This window comes from Delphinus delphis, chromosome 1 (genome assembly GCF_949987515.2).
Source record: "Delphinus delphis chromosome 1, mDelDel1.2, whole genome shotgun sequence".
NCBI classification, from domain to species: Eukaryota; Metazoa; Chordata; class Mammalia; order Artiodactyla; family Delphinidae; genus Delphinus; species Delphinus delphis.
In genome coordinates this window covers 39,788,842-39,808,269 of record NC_082683.1, presented here as the reverse complement: position 1 = coordinate 39,808,269, position 19,428 = coordinate 39,788,842, and the positions used below count along the sequence as shown (strand labels likewise).

General features: G+C 48.9%; 1 protein-coding gene across 1 annotated transcript in view; it reads left to right on the top strand.

The window, feature by feature from the left end:
• Positions 1–19,428, top strand: part of AGBL4 (AGBL carboxypeptidase 4) — a 1,259,489-nt gene that overhangs the window by 1,110,916 nt on the left and 129,145 nt on the right. The window contains exon 6 of the mRNA XM_069540446.1: positions 10,144–10,233. Coding sequence (XP_069396547.1) covers positions 10,144–10,233 — 90 coding nt within the window. The remainder of the gene's footprint in view (positions 1–10,143; positions 10,234–19,428) is intronic.

The following is a 19,428-nucleotide window of genomic DNA, read 5'->3' as shown; positions in this document are numbered from 1 at the left end:
CATTCAACCTGAATTTCTGTGTATACCTCAGCTCTGATAACTTTGTACAAAAACTTAGGAATTTGTAGGAGTTTGAGTCAAAAGCAGATGTGTGCGCGTGCCTGCCCACGTTTACACGCAGAACAAATCTTTTATCTGGTATAGCTGGGGAATGAGCTTTCCCCCTTGGAGGTGTCAGGAGAAAGACTGGTCTCAGGGGATAGAAAGACTGGATTCAAATTCCAGCGTAACTCTTGCTAGCTGGGTGGCCCTGGGCAAAGCACTTAACCTCAGATTTCTTGTCTGTAATATGAGGAAAACAATACACTTCTCCCGGGGCCTGGTGAGACCTGGATCATAATGTATGGAAAGTACCTGGCACACAGGAACCGCTCAAAGCCTGTTCCTTTCAACTACCTCTCAGCTGACGGCTGTACTGTAACCCATTAGCTTCATCAATTTCATGGCAATGATTCTGGTTATCTATTGCTATGTAATAACCTCCCCCACCCCCAAATTTAGAGGTTACAATGACAATTGTCTTGTATTTTGCAGAGACTCTGCAGTCTGACTGCTCCTTTCTGCTCTGTGCTGTCTGGCCCTTCAGCAGGGCCGACTCCAAGGGCTACTGTTACAGATGGAGAAACAGAGATGGGGGCTGTCAGAGGGAAGAGATCCGTCTGGAGCTAGGTAACAAGTTAAGGAAGGCTCTTTCCTGAACACTCCCACTGTGCCAGGTCCTGCAGGGGAGAAAAGACTGAAAGGCACGAACTTTTCAGTTGTTCAGACCCCCAGAGGACAATAAAGCCACTGGAGGGATTGAATTCACATTCTCAACAGCTGGTTGCGTTGGCCCCTCAGCGACACCAGGCTGGGGAGTCTGGTGAATCTGCCCCTTACTCGCCCTTACCCTGGCTTCCTCCTCAACGAGACAGGGATTCTCTGCCCTCCCAGGGTCGAGGGAGGCTTGCCTAGCAGCTAGCAGATGCTCAATACATGGCATCCATTGAAAGAAGGATTCGTTCTCTGCTCTGCCTCTACGCATCCCAGTGCCTGCCCCCATCAGCCCGCATAGCTGGGAGAGGAGGAGAGACCTCTGGCTGCGACTAGCAGGCAGGCTGAACTCTCTCCTTCCAGAGTGGAAAATCCCCTTACGGAGAAGTCATTTGTCAAAGCCAACCGTTCAGCTGCTTTAATTTACATATTTATCAAGTCTGATTAGAATGTATTGTCTTCGACTTTCATCCTAGCTTTCACCTCTTCTCACTTCCTCTTTCTGGGGAAACTTTTTGTTGCCCTTGTTGCAAAAGGGCACCTCGTAATTCAATTTGCATTTGCTACTAAGTCTGAAACTGAACCTGGTGAGAAATTTCTGGAGGCTGGGAGAGATGGAAGGCAGAGCACGCGTCAGGAAAAGCCTGGGTGCTCAGTTCTAGTCTGATGCGCTCGCACAACCAAAGGGCAACAAGTGCTCTACAGCTATTCCACGAGGATTTATTGAGCTCCTTCTGTGTGCTAGGCCCTGGGAATACAATTTGTGAAAAAGACAGGCAAAGTCATGGCTCTAGTGTTGCTTAGAGTCTAGTGACCTCAGTTTCTGCATCTGTAAGATCAGGCAGTTGGACCAAGTGACTTCTAACGGTCTGCAAGTTCCCGTTTCTGAACACATTCTATACGTCATGTCATGGGCACAGACCCGATGCGTTGTCTCAGTTCTTACAAGACCCCTGTGAGGTTGATCCTCACTTTGCAGGTGAGGAAAGGAACAGTCTCAGAGCTCAGGGTCATGTGTGGCAGGATTTGGTTTTAACCCTTCTTCTGTCCGACTCTACAATTCAAGTTTATTACCGCAAAACCAGGCTTGATTTTTCTTCAGCGCTAGTCTTTGAGCCCCTGGAGAGCAGGAAGTGTCTGCTTCCTCTCTACGTCCCCAGGGGCCAGCCCGAAGTGTGGCACATGGTCAGTGTTAGAAAATACATATAGAATTGAACTAAAAAACAAAGCCCTTCGTCCTCGGCCTTCTTGTCTTTTCGGCCTCGGGTCTGCCCTGCTCTCCTGGGCTGCCTCAGCTGAAGGCTGGTGTAGCAGGTGCTGTGCGCACCACCGCGATCGCCCTTCAGGACCAATTAATTCCCCCAGTTCCCAGCAGCGCTGGTACCTGACAGCTCACAGCTGAGTTTCTCCCTGGAAACTACGCTCCGCTGAAGGAAGCCGCTTTTCCCGAGGCTCCAGCCCAGGCCTGTGGGCAGCCCACACCCAGTAGCTGGGCCGTGCAGGATACAGAGCCAGCCCCTCACCTGCTGGGACAGCTATGCAGGACCCTCCTGGCCTGGAGCTCCCCGTGGGATTGATTAAAGTCGCTGCTGAGACTGTCCCAACCCTGCTTAACTCACCTCTCACGAGAGTTGCCGAGAGCAATCCCCGGTAAGGCTCCGGCACGGCAATCTCAGCCTCTCCCAGCCTGTTTCCCAGGAGACCGGACCTCAGTAGGTACCCTGAGAGGGTGGCTGGGATTCTGACTTTCAGCAGGAGCTTGGAGGGTGCTGGGATCAAGATAGGTCGTGGCAGGACGAGCCCTCCTGCCGTCAGCCTACATCCACCCCACCCCCACTCTGGAATGCTGCCTGCCTACCTGCTCCAGGCCCAGAGTCCCGGCCCACACAGGCTCTAGAGGGACCAAGCCCAGCAGGGCAGCCTGGCCGAGGGGCGCTGCCCCTGGGACTGACAAGGTAACGACTGGCCCTAGCCCTCTGTATCTCAGGCCCATCGCCATTCGGCTTCCTTCACAGCCCTGGCAGGCATCCCCTGGGCACTCTCCAGGCACCAGCCTGCAGGGACATCGCCCGGGGCAGCCCAGTGACGTGAGGGGTGGCTGCTTGGACGTTGGAGCTCTATGCCCTGGGTTCCAGACCTGGCTTGACCAGCCTTCTGCTGTGTAGCCTCCGACAAGTCACTTGTCCCTTCTGGGCCTCTCCCTTCATCTTCACGGTGAGTCCGTTCCACTTGGCGGTTCCTCAGGCTCTGCAGTTCTTCTGGCCTCTAGGAGTCTCCTATAGGTCAGAGGCCTCCTCACTGCTTTTTAAAGCCAAAAAGTGGTTTTAATATGTGGTAGACACATGAGGTATACCAGAGAGGCAGAGGCTCCTTTCCCAAAGGCCTGAAATTCCAGAATTAATGCTTCATTTCTTGTCAGGAGCGTTTCTCTGTCAGGAGCACACTCTTTTCAAGAGAAATCTCTTCTCTTCTCCCATCTCATCAAGGGTAGAACATTCATTCCCTAACCCTGCAACATGGATGACCGTACCTGGCAGATGTAAGCTTTTAGGCCCTAGGAGGTCCAAGCCTCGCTGAGGGAATGTGACCCAGAGGGTGACGGGGCGAGGGAGCGGGAGAACTCAAAATAAACTTCGCTAACACTGCTGTTTTCTCGACGTGGGCCGGAGGCTCAGGGGGCAGGTGCTGGGCATTAGGCAGAGCAAATCTGAGCTGCGGCCTTCGGTCCTGCCTGAACGAGGCAGCAAAAGATTTATGACCGGGGCTTCCCTGGTGGCGCAGTGGTTGGGGGTCCGCATGCCGATGCAGGGGACGTGGGTTCGTGACCCGGTCCGGGAAGATCCCACATGCCGCGGAGCGGCTGGGCCCGTGAGCCATGGCCACTGGGCCTGCGCGTCCGGAGCCTGTGCTCCGCGGTGGGGAAGGCCGCGGTGGTGAGAGGCCCGTGTGCTGCAAAAAAAAAAAAAAAAAAACAACAACAACAACAAAACAAATTTATGACCACATGAGGGGTCCAGATTGAACTCTGAGTTCAGAGGAGGGTGAGGGCGCTGTGGTCTGGAGGTTTCTGGAAAGGCGTTTTGGAGGGGTTGGGTGAGACAGCACAGTCTAAGAAGTTGAAGGTTTGCTTGAGAAGATAGTGACGAGGCCAGTCTGAATAAAGTAGCATATTTTATAGGGGTTTATAGAATAGTCAACCAGGGACTATTTTGCCTCGAGAAGACATGGGATGTTTAATGATGTCCGAGCTACTTTTGATTGTCATGTGTGTTGGGGGAGGGGTGCTCGGGCAACTGTGGGTAGAAGCTAGAGATTCAGCCTATGGTGTACACCGCAGGGACCCACACAGAGTCCCCTTGCGACTATGTCTATTCCCAGGACTTTTGGCTTGGTAAATGGGACCTGCAATTAACAGGCAAAACCATGGGGCAGGGGCAGAACATCTCTGACGTAAGGTTTACCTTGTGAGCTGGGCATTATTATTCTCATTTTACAGGGAACTGAGGCTCCGAATGTGTAAGGAATTTGCTTAAGACCTCACAGCCAGTCATCTACGGGTCCTGGATATGAGTACTGGTCTATCTGCCCAGGAAGCCAGCAGGCTTTCCATTTGATCCCCTCAGGGGGCAGAAGAAACACAGGCACCAATGTCCTGCCCAGTCTCCCCCGTCCAGCTCTCCTCTCTCATTGAATTCACCCTCAGTCTCCTGGGCTGAGCCGGCCCTGGGTGTTTTTGCTTTCCGCAAGTCTCATCTCTACCCAGATACATTCACTGGTTCTCCAATGCCTTCAGGAAAGCTCTATCGATGCCTCCTAAACCTATATTTTCTCATAAAATTACGTACAAGAAATCCGGCACCCAGAGCACGTTCTTATATAATTCGCAACTCCTATTCCCTCTTTATTGTCAGTATCAGCAACAGAGTGATTTCCTCATACTACCTTTAACGTGATGTATTTTGTAGGGAAAACTACAGAATTGTTCTGCTGATGAAATCAGATACAACATAACAGGAACACCAGGGGTGGCCTAGGACCAGTCCTGGATGAATATTCGTTTCTTCCCTCCCCTCTCAGGGGAGGCACAGCCGAGCAGTCTAGAAGGCTAAGTAGGAGTAAGCCAGACAGAGGAACTGGGGGCTGGCATTCTAGCCAGAGAGACCAGCACGCACCCAGGTGTGGAGGTGTGGGGAGAACATTCGTGCTTGCGGAGCTGCCGAGAGTAGCTGAGGCTGGGGCCTGTGGAAGGGGCTGGAGGAGTGAGGGGGCCGCCAGCTACCAGAGACAGGGGCGATGCAGGAGGCTGGGCTTGCCCGGAGGAGGACAGCAGAGCGCTGCCGATGGGTCGTAAGCAGAGCGAGTGGTGTGCTCCCATGTGCGTTTTGGAAAGGCCTCTTTGGTGGCTGGGCAGGTGATGGGCTGGCAAGGATGGTGCCAACACAGGGAGGCCGGTGACAGAGCGTGCTGTTGTCTCTTCCAGGATTTCCTTTTCTCCATCTTGCTATAGCAGGTGGACCTGTTCGGGCCCCGGCGTATGACAGGCAAGACTGCAACTGGTCTCGTACGGAAACCAACAGGAGGGCATTCTCCCGACTTCGTGATGCCTTCGGGGATCATACAGTCAAGAAAACGAAAAAGTTTTCTCTGTTAAAAAAAAAATCTTTCTATTATAACATTCCATATTCCCCTCCCAGGTCCCCACCCCTTCTTCCTGCACAGAATACCTCACTCCCTGTGACAAGTTATTGTCAGGAGAGACAGGGCAACAAAACTGACCGTGTGAACTTGTGGGAGAATTTTGTCCTCAGAGGGCCCAGCTGGTGCTCTCTGGGACCTCTTGGCATCTTGGCTGGTACCTCCACCAACCACGGGTCCAGTCCACGGACAGTTGACCAGATCGATGGAGGCTCTCCCTCCATCCTGACGCCGAGGTTGTGGCTTTGCTCCTCGCTCACGCTCAGCATCAATAGATGAGATGCAAAGTTTCTTAAGTTCTACAATCAACTAGGGGAAGTGCCGCCATCGCCAGTGGGATTAATTGGTTGTCTATTACTCCTAACACATTACACTAGAATTCAGCATGTTGAAAACAACAAACGTTTATTACCTCTTTGTATCGGTGGGTCAGGAATGTGGGGGCAGCTTTGCTGGCTGACTCTGACCTAGGCTCTCTCATGAGGTTGTGGTAAGCTGTGGGCCAGGGCTGCAGTCATCTGGGGGTGGGACAGTCCTCACCAGGGGGACCTCTCCACAGGCTGCCTGAGTGTCCACAAGTCAAGGCCGCCAGAGTGAGTGATGAGAGAGAGAGAGAGAAAGTACATCCACGATGGAAGCCGTTGTCTTTTTATAGCCTAATCTCAAAAGCCAAGCACCATCACCTCTGTAGCAATCTATTTGTTAGGGCAAGTCTCTGAGGCCAGCCCGTGCTGAAGGGGAGGGAGGGAGTTCACCTCTTGAAAAGAGGAGATTAATGAAGAATTTGTGGATATATTTTTTAAAACCACCACAAGGACCCCATTTAATCTCCAGAGGTGATATGACACGGTGGTTAAGAGCATATATTTGAGACTCAAAAAGACCTAGGTTTAATCCTGGCTCCCCCAACATTTGCTACTTATGCAGGTTTAGACAAGTCACTTAACCTTGCCAGGACTCAGTTTCCTAAAAAATAGGGGTGAGAATTGTAGATGTTTTTCATTGGGTTGCTGTGAAAATTATGATCATACATGTAAAGTGCCTGGCACGGAGTAAGTGCTGAATAAATACTACTTAGCTGCTATTGGAGCTGGATAATGTCATTGTCCTTCACGAGAGGCAGAGAAGCGTAGAGGAGGAACACAGGTGGAGTCAGACCGCCTGGGTGGGGACTCTGGCTCTGCCAGCCTTTAGCTGTGGGCAAGTCACCATGTCTATTAGCTTTGGTTTTCTGTAAAATGAAGATAATAATAGCTAGTGACTGGCCACCTAATTGGTGCTCAAGAAATATTTTATGAATAAGGAAATGGTGGCTGATAGAGGGACATTATCCCTCTATCAAAGGAGTGCTCGTGTGTGTGTGTGTGTGTGTGTGTGTGTGTGTGTATGAGTTGGGATGCTACACAAAATACATTTGACTGCAAACACCTTCTGTTAACTGGGGAGCCCACTGTGGCTGTCCTGGTTCTACCTGAGGGTGCCCTGTACCCCTGAGTGTGCCTCTCTCCAAGGCCTCCAGCTTTACCCTCCCTTATGTGTTTCTCTTGGGCTCATTGTTCAGCTTCTTTGCCACCCTGGCTTTGTTCAAAGCATACTTCCTTCATCATCCCTGCTGTCTCCACCAAGAATATGTTTAATTGGCTTGGCACGAGTCTGAGGATTTGGTAACCGGATTGGGGTGGGAGTGGAAGTCCCATGTCACACCACCTCAGAGCTGCTACATCACCTTAAACTGATTTTGCAAATGAAAGCGAAAAGCTAAGCAAAGGAGACCCATGCATTTTGCCTAAAGATGATTATAACGCTCTTTTACGGCCTCCTAAATGACAAAGCAATTTGTTACCTGCCTGCGTCAACATTTGCTTATATTAGCACCTGAGACGCTTGATTTTTATTAGCCCCACGTTATCATTTTATGAAGACGCAGGGGCTCAGTAAAATGAGTGTGCAAATAGAATGCCCATTTTGCATTTCCCTGTGGTCAGCAGAAATGCTGAATGCAATTGAGTTGATACCAGGTCAGGGGAGACATCCATGAAGATAGCCTTCACCGAGACCTTGGTAATGTCATTTTTCATTTCTACGCTGCTGGGATAGATGGGGTCAGTGTTAGTGTGTTTTAAAAGGGCTTGGTGACATTTTGTTTTTTGTATTTTAAGTGAAAAAGCAATATACATACTAAGACGTAGCTCAACTCCCACCAGCAATAAGGGATGAAACCAAACTCCCTTGTGTACATTGTAGATGGAAACGCAGTAGATGTAGAATCTGATACTGCTCTTAGTGGATCCGGGAGGAGACAGACAGGGGAGTGAATGGGGCACTGGGCTGGGACTCTGCCACTGCTACTGCATGACCTTGGACATGTCCCCTCCTTCTGTGAGCCTCAGTTCCCTCACCTGTAAGATGGAGTTGATACTGTCCACCTCACAGAGGCATGATGAAGATTAAATAAGATAGTGTGTGTCTAAATTTCTTTATAAACCAGGATCTGTATGAGTATGCTTTACTTATTAATTGAATAGCCAGTTCCTGACCACCTTTCCACACAGAATCCTGGGAAAATCATTAAACATACACCATGAAAGTCACAGTTTCTTCCTTGAGGAGCTTGTATTCAGTCCAGGAGATGTTCAGGTATCTAACTTCTCTTTTAAACCATAAACTTCTTAAGAGCAGGTGAGCCTTCTCTCTCTCCCTTTGCTCCTAAAGGCGCTTAGCACAGAACCGAGAACAGAGTGAGTTCTCAAGTATGCATTTTGGCTTCATTATATGTTTTGCTGTCTTATAGGGACCTAATATTAGGGAAGCAGTGACCTCAAAACTGGTCACCCAATAGACCAGGCAAGTCCTAAGCTTTCAGATCCAGGTATAATAGGGTTAATTTTTTTTTTTTTTAAATTTTAGTCTCTGACTTGGTGCATCAATTGTTGGGGTCATGAATCACATTCTCAAATAACCTGTCCTAGCATTTCAGAAGCAGAAAGCCAGTTTAAGATCTCTGCCTCCCCTCTCCAACCAGATTGTCCACTAATGTAGATGGGATCCTTTAATCGAACGCCTCTCAGTGTTCATGTCTGAATTTCCTTCAGGTCATTGTTCTGTTCTGTGTCAATCAGTCCTTCTTCTGCCCATGGCTAAGCACCCTCTTCCTGCCCCTCCTTTCTAGGAATGTCACTCTTGGTTACTGCTTTTGTCTAATAATATATTTGCACAATGCTAAACTTTATTATACAAATGAGACTTCCGTAGAGGCAGCAAAAGCATGGGCTTTGACTTTGGCCCATAATTTTCTACTTCTTTGTATGTCTAATATCTTTTACTGGATGATGAATATTGTGAATTATACATTGTTGAATATCTGGATTTTGTTGTCTTCCTTTAAAGACAGTTGGACTTTATATAGCAGGCAGTCAATTTTGTTGTTGTTGCTGTTCAGCTTGATCCATCTGAGATTTATTTTAAATTTTTGTTAGAGTGAGTCATGGGTGGTTTAGCCCCACCAGTAAGGCATGGCCCTTCTGGATTCTCTACCAAATGCCCTGAATGATCAATGTGGACTTCCACTTGGGAGGTGGGAGTTCAAATGATTCCTAGCCCTATGTGAGCCCTGAGAATGTGCAGTTCACAGCTCCCTGGTCGTTTTTTCATGACATCATGGAGATTCACCCTGTATATGCACAGCTTGGGACCCAGCAAAGACTCATGAGGACCCCTTTATGGATTCCTGGAACTCTTTTCTACAGAGCTCCCTCTTCTCTGAAATACACAGAGTTTCCCCACAACCACCACCTGGTTCAGACTCCCTGAACTTCAGTCTCAGTGAGATTTCCATGCTCTGTTGAGGATACCTCTCTCTGCTCTTTGGTCTGGGGTGGGCCTCCAGGCAAAAAACCAGGGCAGTCATGAGGCATGCCTCATTAGTTTTCCTTTTCTCATGAGTTAGTCTTGCTCATGAGTTAGTCTTGTTCAATGTCTGAAAAGAGTTGTCTTGTATATTTTGTCCAATCTTCTAGTTGCTTAAGGTGAGAGAGTAATCTGGTCCCTCTTACTTCATCAAGGCCAAACAGAACTTGGATTCTAATCTCAGCTCTACCCTATGTAGCTCTGTAGGTAGAACTTGAACAAGTTATATAACCTCTCTGAGCCCCAGTTTCTGTCTCAGTAAAAGAAGTATTAACTGTCATGTTTCTGTAAGGATTATAAATAATGTGTATAATGTGCCAGACACAAAAGGTGCTATTTAAATGACAGCTGCTACTATTACTAATATAAATAGCTACCTATTTTACTCCATCAGTTACTAAATTTTTACTGCATACTAGGCAATATGTAAGCTTGTTAAATTATGACAGCAACCCTATGAAGAAACTATCCACATTTATAGATTAACACATTGAAACTCAAAAAGGACACATAACTTGCCTAGTTTCATGGTCAGTGGATCTGGGATTTGACATTGCTCTTATGACTTCTTCAGATGATTGTAACATTAATATGATCAATTGCGCAGAAGAACAGAAATGTAGTTATTTAATATTGGGTGACCAGGGACATAATACAATTAGTGGTTTTAACCCAATGATTTAAGAGATAAATGTAAAGCACCCTTTCCCTGCCCCTCCCACACACATACATAACAACTCCCCATCTCAGCTGTCCTCCTTAGTAACCTACTTCCATTTTATCTTACAGACAACCTTTGGGAGGGGGCAGAGCAAAAGGTGGTATTCATCACAGGACGAATCCACCCAGGGGAAACACCCTCTTCATTTGTGTGTCAAGGTAAGTTGCAAGATCTCATGGGCATCCCGTGTCTCCCCCGCACATCCATCTGGGGCACTGTGATGGCCTCTGGGACAGTATGGTCACATGCAGGGTCCTTATCTTGGATGAGAATTTACTTCACTTCTCAAGAGGCTACACCTGATCTCCATTAGCATTTGTTTCACTAAATGTTCATCGACTACACGTATGCATGGAAGAATGGATGAATGAATGGATGGATGGGTGGATAGACAGATGAATAGGTAGAGTTCTCCTGTATGTGCTAGATTGAGGTTGGGAGTCATAGAGTCGTCTGCACTTCCTAGCTTTGTTTTACATGTCTCCAGTGGTTTACAAAAAAATAAATCTGGTCTCCTTCCACCCATCATCACCACCACCACCACCAACAATAAAAATTCTGGTCCCAGGTCAAATCATATATTGGCAGAAGTGTGGTGGGCTGGGGAAGTAAGAATTGAAAGTTATCTGTTCGTTCAGTCAATAATTCACTTAACAAACAGCTTTTGAAATACTGTACCAACCATGAGAAGGAATGCATGCTTCATATCAGACAACCAGAGGTAAATAAGAGGTAATTTCTCTTCTCAAATGTATCTGTTTGTAATTGAATTTTTATTTATTATTAAGTAGTTAATCCATATAAAATATATAGTCAGCAGTACATATACATGCATGTATATATATACACATATATATTCAATTAGTCAGCAATATAAATATAGTCAATAGTGTATAAATAATAATTTAATGAATGCCCAAGTTCCCACCAGCTTAAGAAGCTGAATATTATCTATTCCTTTTAAATCCTCTGTCTTTCCTTCCCCCTCATACAAATAACCATCAGCTTGAATTTTGTATTTGTCCTTCTTAATAGTTTTACTACACATGTAAGCATTCCTGAACAATGTATGTTTTAGTTTTGCATGTTTTTGAACTTTATAAAAATGGTATCATTCTGTATGTGTTGGAACTTGAATAGCTGTCATTCAATTGTTTTCATCATGTATTCTATTCCATGTCTGTCTATACCTCAACTTACCTATCCGTTCTCCTGAAGATGGACCATTAGGTTGTGTACAGTGTATTTTCTTACAGACAATGCTGATACAAATGTGTCCTATTTGTATCCCACAAATGTGATACATAGGTGTCGCCTTGTGGGCCTTGTGCACGTGTGCAGATACTTTTCTAGGGTGTATAACTGTGGAATGCAATTGCTCTGCAAGTGGCTCGGCCACTTCCCAGCAGTTCGGTTTCCTCAAATGTAAAATAAATTATTATATCAATATGTATCTGGGAAGGCTGTTATGAAACTGGCATGAGATGAATGTAAACAAACACCCAGTCCTGTGTCTGGCATACAGCAGGCCCTCAACAGATGTCACCCCCTTCCCCATGGGATCTGAGAAGATGAAGCAGGTAATCTGCTTTGTAAACTCTAAGGCACTCTGCAAACACATATGGGCCTTATTTTCCCTGTTCGTCTCCTTACAAGGCTGTGGTTAGGCACCACTTCCTCCCTCTTGGTTTCAGACACGGAGCCTGAGCTTCAGGGAGAGGAAGTGATTGCCCAAAGACAAGCAGCTCTTCAGAGGCATGGCTGGGGGGTCTCAACTCCCCGCTCCGGCCACCTTAGCTGCCTCCTTGGCATTCTCACTTCCAGCCTCCTTCTTCCCCGCACTGTCCTTGCAGTAACCTCTCGCAGGGCCCTCCTGCTTGGACCAACTTCTTTACTGGCAGCCATCTGTCAGTTACTAAACTTGGCAGCAGCCTGTTCCCCAGCTGATCAGATGCAACTCTTTTGTCCTTATTTGTGAAAAGACAGTAGCCTTACCATCAATACTTCATCCCTGGGAGCCCACACTTCCGTGCCCACCCCCTCTGTGGGCAGCAGACAGAGGGTAGGGTCACTATCCCATTTTACAGAGGAGGCCCGAGGCACCGAGAAGTCGAGAAGCTCCCAGGTGCTCCCTCTGTTGACCCTGGATGGTGCTGAGTTTATCGATAGACTCAGTGCTGTCTATCACTGAGGCTTTCAGTCAATGTTCGCTCCTTGACAGAGGCTTTAATGCCTTCCCACTACCTTCTCAGGATCAACTCCCAACTCCTTGGCATGACACTCACAATTCTCCATGGTGTGGCCCTTGCCAGGGGGCCTTGGCCTCATTATATCCCAGCTCCACACAACTTAATCCCTGGACAGTCTTCTCCCCACCACTGGGCCTTTGCACCTGCTGCCCCTCTGCCTGGGAGGTTTTGTGCCCACTCCCTTCAGCCCGCTGCTTTGTGCCCGCCTTGTGGGTTACCCAGTGGTCATCTTTCTGGCCCTGATCTGTTATGCATTTGATTTATATTCGTCGTTTTCCCTTTAAACCTAGCTGTTTGAGACCCAGGGCTGGATCTCAGAGTGTCATTTTCCGCATCTGTAAAATGCGCATTGTCTTGTTCATTTCATGGGGCTGTTGTGAGGAACAAACGCTGTCTTGGCTCTCGGATGCTAAATCTGAGTCCAGAAAGAGGAACCTCCAGTTCACAGAACCAGTAAAGAGAGGAGGGGGCTTTGCGGCTGGGTCTGCCAAGCCTGTGCATGCTCTTTTGCTGGAGGAGTGAGGGGGCCTAGAAGGACTAGAGGGCCAAGCTTCCTGCCTGGAAGAGCAGAGTGTCCTGGCCACCCCACAACAACCAGTACATTTGACATGTGAGACTGGGAGGCTCAGGGGAGAGAGGTGGCTGACCCAGGATCACACAGCTAATTCATGGCGGATGTGACGCCGGGACCCATCTCCCCAGACCTGGTCTTCCTCTGTCCCTATCTCTGTAACTGCCACTTAAGACACACAATTCACCCTTCCTGAGGCAGCTCAAGACAGGCAGGATTCCCCCACTTCGCCAATGAGGAACTGAGGCATGGTCTTCCCCAAGGGCCTCCCAGCCCCCTGGCGACAGCCCAGACCACGGCCCCGTGGGGCTCAGCTAGGGCTTTCTTCCCTAGACCCAGCCCTCAGCTGGATTCCCCTCCCCAGCCCACCTTGTTCTGGGGAGGGCAGGGGGGTGGGTCTAAGGCCTGGAAGATTGATTGACGAGGTACCTTTGGTTCTGTTAACTCTGTTTCCCCATTAACTGGCTCAGTGACCTTGAGTGGAGGACAAACATTTGGGGCCTGGTCATCCCCATCTGGCTGGGACCTCGGTTCTCACGGCCGAGCTGCTGATGCACCTGCTGCTGGGAGTAGAGTGAAGTCCTGTCGTGGCAGGGCTCTGGCGGGGGTGGCATTCGGCGGTGGGGGGGGGGGGGGCTGTGACTTCCTCAAGGCTCTGCATGTTGGGGAGACGGCTGCTTGTCAGTCACCCTCTACTGCCCCCAACCCCGCTCCTGGCCTCTGGGAGGCCAAACTGTCCTTGTTTTCCAACTACGGTGTGGGAGGTCAAGGTCACTCCCACGTGGCTCTGTAGCAGAGTGTGTGTGAGCTGTTGTCTCTGGGGCTACACCACCTGGATTTGAAGCCCGGCTCCCCCACTTGGTACAGGATGACCTTGGGGATGTCCTGTAACCTCTCCTTGCCTCAGTCCCCTTATCTCAAAAGGAGAATAATAATAGAGATCCTGCCTCATAGGGTTGTTGTGGAGATTAAATGAGTTAATAACCATAAAATACTTAAGATGGTACTTGGAATGCAGTAAGCACTGAAGAAGTGTTATTCGCAGGGGAGGAAGTAGCGTTCATGGAGCATCCGCAGGTGCCCAGGATGGTTCCTCTTATCCTTACTGGGAACCCAAACCCAGGCATGTGACTCCTGTACCACGTGCCCTGCCTTCCTGGCCTCCTTCCCAAGAGAGCCGTTAGCTAAACCCTCCTCGTTTACCCACGTGGGAGACCACGGAGCACGTCAGAAGTTCGGCCGGGACTGCACGTCAGATCTCCGACCTCCGGTTGAGTGAATATTCTTGCGCTGACGCTTTCTGGAGTTGTTGGCGCATGGCTCACTGAAAAGTCCCACCTGCAGAGCGCCTGCCCCTTCAGACCGTTCATAAATGAATCGGTTAAGCCCATGCATATGCCACACGACCGTGGAAGGTGTGCCACCCTCAGGAGACAGCAGGGGCGTGTGCATCGCTGAGGCTTTAGACTTGAGCAGCCCTGAGTCGGAATCCTACCACTTCACCTCCGCTCTGGGGACCCTCGCTCGGCAAGTCCTCAACTCTCGCAGCCTGTTTCTCTGCCTATAAAATGCGGCAGCAACGTGGTCCTCCAGGAGCTGCTGTGAGGATTCAGGGAGCCCTGCTCAATGTGCCAAGGGGCCCACCAGGCCCTCCCTCTGGGAGCTCACTCTTCCGGGGTGTCCTGTGCGGGCAGGGAGAGGAGGGGGGGAATACACACACACACACTCACAACCACCAGGACACCAGGACCCAGCGCAACCTAGCATTTCCCACAGTGAGGTGGTGACCGATGCCCCTTTCTCCCTCCCCTCCCCAACTCTGTTTTCCTCTCTCCCTCACCTGTTCTCCATCTTCCCCTTCCCCCTCTCTCCCATACAGCCTCACAGATGCCTGAAACCGGATCCCTAAGGGGTTGTCACGGGGCCTTTTGCTTCCCCAAACTTGTCCTTTCATTTGTGAAATGGGCAGAGTTGGGGATAAGAGGGTAAGAACTTAGATTCTGTGAACTTCAGTCTCTTCAGGGCGAGACTGCCTGTGATTCCATAATTCGGGGCCCTTGGGCTCAGCTGAGGGCAGACAGGGGCCTGGTACACGGTCAGGGTGGGGTCTAGAGTGGCTCCTGCCACGTGACCCACATTCTGAGCCCAGCAGAGACCCCAGCCGACTGTCTTGCTTCAAGCCTGGGCTCTTCCCATTGCACTGTATTCTGCCTATTAGCCGGAAACAGCAACAGTAAACCTTATACAGAACTCTCTAGAGAAAAATCATGTGAGCATATATGCAAATCATCCTGCACATCACATGCAAATAGACTCCTGGCTCTTTCCATCTTGGCTTTGTGGAAAGGGCACCACTCTGAAGCCAGTAGAACTGGACCTGAATCCCAGCCAGGCCCCTGTGAGACACTCAGCAAGTGTCTCACCCTCACTTTGTTTCCCTGTCTGCAAAACAGAGCCAGTGTAATTACAGGTCAACCCATCACTGGTGCATATTTTATTCATTCCTTTCTCATATATCTATTGAGGACTTTCCAGGCCCCAGTGCTGAGCTAGGCACTGACAAAATCATCGTAAAAATGTAGAGCTGTCCTTGCCCTCCTGGAGCTCGCAGGCTGGAGAGAAAACAGATTTGCACAGCGGATGCAAGCCTCAATCCCCCAAACTCAGAGGTACTGGAAATATGACTTTCCTTACTTTTCTAAAACTGAACTCAGTTTCCATTTTGAGGCACCATTCTGCCAGGGGCCAGAAACTTAATCTCAGTCATTTTGGTGTCACCTTTCCCCAAGATTGTGTGATTTAAGCCAAGATTATTGATGCTCCTGGGGGTGGTAGACAAATAGTCTTGTCATCAGTGTCATCATCTATCCACACGGCTTCCCCTCCATCAGTGGCTTCCCCGTGACTCTCTGGGCTTTGGTCACTGCAGAGCCCCTGCAGGTCACCACCATGTCAGACCCTGCCTCCTGACTGCAGGCCTCTTTTATGTTTGCTGGCACTTTGCTAGGTCTGTGCCCCTATTGCCACCTTGTCACCCTTCGGGACATCTGTCCATTATTATAACTTCCCTCCAAACCACATTCCATGCTGTAGCCAGGGGAAACTCTCCAAAGCCCAGATCTGACCCTAACCTTGCAATGGCTCTCCTGTGCCCTTTATATTCTTCAGCAGGACGAACAAGTCCCCACTTACCTCTCCCGCTTCTCTCTCAACATCCTCCCACCCTCACACCTTCAACCAAACCAAATAAGAGCAATGAGTAAACAACAGACCTCCTATGTGCCAGACACTTTGCTAACATTAACTCACTGAGATCCTCACAATAACTCACATGGTAGTTATTATTATTATTTTCTTCGTAACTGAAGAGGAAACTGAGGAACCAAGAGCTTAAGACCACACAGCTAGTCCAGTTTCAGAGTCTGTGCCTTTCTTTCTTTCTTTCTTCAGCTAGTCCAGTTTCAGAGTCTGTGCCTTTCTTTCTTTCTTTCTTCAGCTAGTCCAGTTTCAGAGTCTGTGCCTTTCCTTCTTTCTTTCTTCCTTCCTTCCTTCCTTCCTTCCTTCCTTCCTTCCTTCCTTCCTTCCTTTCTTTTTGGCTGCGTTAGGTCTTCGTTGCTGCGCACAGGTTTTCTCTAGCTGCGGCAAGCGGAGGCTACTCTTTGTTGCAGTACGCGGGCTTTTCTTTGCGGCGTGCAGTCTTCTCATTGCGGTGGCTTCTCTTGTTGCAGAGCATGGGCTCTAGGCACGTGGGCTTAGTAGTTGTGGTGCACGGGCTTAGTTGCTCCGCGTCATGTGGGATCTTCCCGGACAAGGGACCGAACCCGTGTCCCCTGCACTGGCAGGCAGATTCTTAACCACTGCACCACCGGGGAAGTCCCTCAGAGTCTGTGCCTTTAATTACAAAGCTATGCCCCCTGGAATTGAAGAGCTCTAGCAAACAGGCTGTCTTCTTTCTCACCTCCCAGCCTTTGTGTAAGACCCTCCCTCCCTGGGACACTGTCCCCTGGCACCCCTTTCATCTGGCTCACTCTACTCACCCTTTAAGTTGCCATGGCCTCTTCCTGACCCCCAGGCTGGGTCAGGAGTCCCCTGAGTTCCCAGAGCTCCCTGTGCTGTTCCCACCAGAGCCTTTGCCAGTGGGTACAGTGGGGGCTGCTTTCTCTCCATGCACCCTTTGAGCAGGAACCTCTCACGCATCTTGGAATGCCGAGCTCATGGCAGGGACCTGGCCCTGCGAATGTTTGTGCAATGAGTGATTATCAGCACAACTAACCCTCTACAGTAAGTCCCCTACATATGAATGAGTTCCATTCTGAGAGTACGTTCGTAAGTCCAATTTGTTCATAAGTCCAACAAAATTAGCCTAGGTACCCAACTGGCACAATTGGGTACAATTGGCCATAGAGTACTGTACTATAATAGGTTTATAATACTTTTCACACAAATAATACATAACAAACAAATGCAAAAAATAAAGAAAACATTTTAAATCTTACAGTACAGTACCTTGAAAAGTACAGTAGTGCAGTACAACATCTGGCATACAGGGACTGGCTCTGAGTGAACAGGCAAGAAGAGTTACTGACTGGAGGAGGGAGAGGAGCTGGGAGATGGTAGAGCTGAAGGATCGTCAGCGATAGGACACGGAGGGCGAGCTGCAATGTCACTCATGCCTGACGCTGATGGCACAGGTTCTGGTTCCTTGCTGGATTCAATTCTATCTACCCTCTTGAAAAAATGATCCAGTGATGTCTGGGTAGTAGCTCTTTTTCTTCTCATCATAGATGACATGGTAGCATTGGATTGCATTCTGAACTGTTGCTGCAACCTTCATGTACCATTCTACATTCAGGTCCTGTGCCTCAGAAACTAACAGTGCCTCCTCAAATAAAGAAAATCCCCTTGCCATTTCTTGTGTCATGCATCTCTTCAGTTCTTCAGTTACTTCTTCTTCCTCTTGTCTCTCTTTGTCCTTTCTGTGGGCCTCCAGTTCCATCAGGTCTTCATTAGTAAGCTCCTCATGTTACACAGCAAGTTCAATGAAGTCATCCTCTTGCAAATCTAGCCTGAAATAAAGATACTGTACTACCGTACTCTATACAGTACTGTACAGTAGAGTATACAAAAGCATAACTACTTGTAGAGGATGCATGCACATGACAGTGTGCACGTGAACTAACTTATGTGATTGGACATTTGAACGCACGTTCGCATCTTTGAAAGTTCGCAACTTGAAAGTTCGAATGTAGGGGACTTACCGTACTTTGTTAAGGTTGAATGAATTCCTGGGACCAATCTATCAATAGGCATTTATTAGGCACCTGCTGTGTGCCTCGCGCTGAACCAAGTATACTGGGAGAGATAACAGTAATGGATGTTCAGTTGTGGTTTGCCTGGCGAGGGTCATCGTGGCCAGGCGAGGTTGGCAGGGCAGTGAGGTCTGCCGCCCAGCTTTCACTTCAGATCCTCTGCCACTTTTCCTTCTTCTCCTCCAGCCTCGCTAGCCTCCAGCCCTGCTTTCTTCCACCTTCCTGATTACATCGGTTCAAAGGAAAGGACCTGCAAACTTGTTTACTTAAGGGACAGAGACTGATTTTAAGGGGGTGGATTATGTCTCCCAGCAGGAGAGAGATGATTCTCCTCACTTAACAGATGAGAATTCTGCTACTCTGGGGGAGAGGAATGAAGTAGATGGAATCATAGGCTGTTGGTGTGGGTTGCATCCTTGGGAACCCCTGGATTCTTTCTTCTAAATTTATCAATGAACCAAAACTAGAACCCCAGTTCTCTAACTGCTGGTTTGTTGGCTTCTCCAATTGAGTATCCTTGTCCCCAAATCCCATAGTCAGTCAACTTCACAGACAAGGACTCCTGGTTCTAAACTGCATTCTACTGTTTTACTACTCCACTGCCTTTCAACCTTTGATCTGAGTGAGTTTATGAGAGCACATCACAGTGTTCAGGCGCTGTGTCAGGCAGTCAAAAGGCAGGGGTTCTAACCCTGTCCCACATCAGTCTTCCAGGTTCAGTGTTGTTACCTCTGTATCAAGACGAGGAAACTGGTCAGAGAAAGCTAACAACCGGTGAAGAGTCACAGGCAGGTCCCCAGGTCCACACGCTCTCTGCTTCCTCGGTCCATGCCGTGCTTGGGCCCATAGTGGGGGATGGCATTTCCTCTCCACTCTGACTTTCTCCGACATTCCTCCTCATCCTTCTCTTCACTTACCACCCCCTCCCACACCAAATACAAGTGGAAGATCTCCTCCTAGTTTCCTGATCAATAGGAAAGACTCCTGTTGAACAGTATCTTACCTCAAGCCAAGAAATGAGTCTAAAACCTCTGCTTTCCCTGCCCCATACTCACTCTGGGTGGCTGCAGCCTCCGGTCTGGCTTTGTTTCCTCTCATCCTTTTATTAGCTGCCTCATCGGCAGCCCAATTAACCTGCTCATCTGTGAAGGAGGATGGCTCACAATGAGCTCCTCCGTTTCCAGAAGCCATCCTCTGAGGCAGCACGGCCAGGCCCTGAGCACA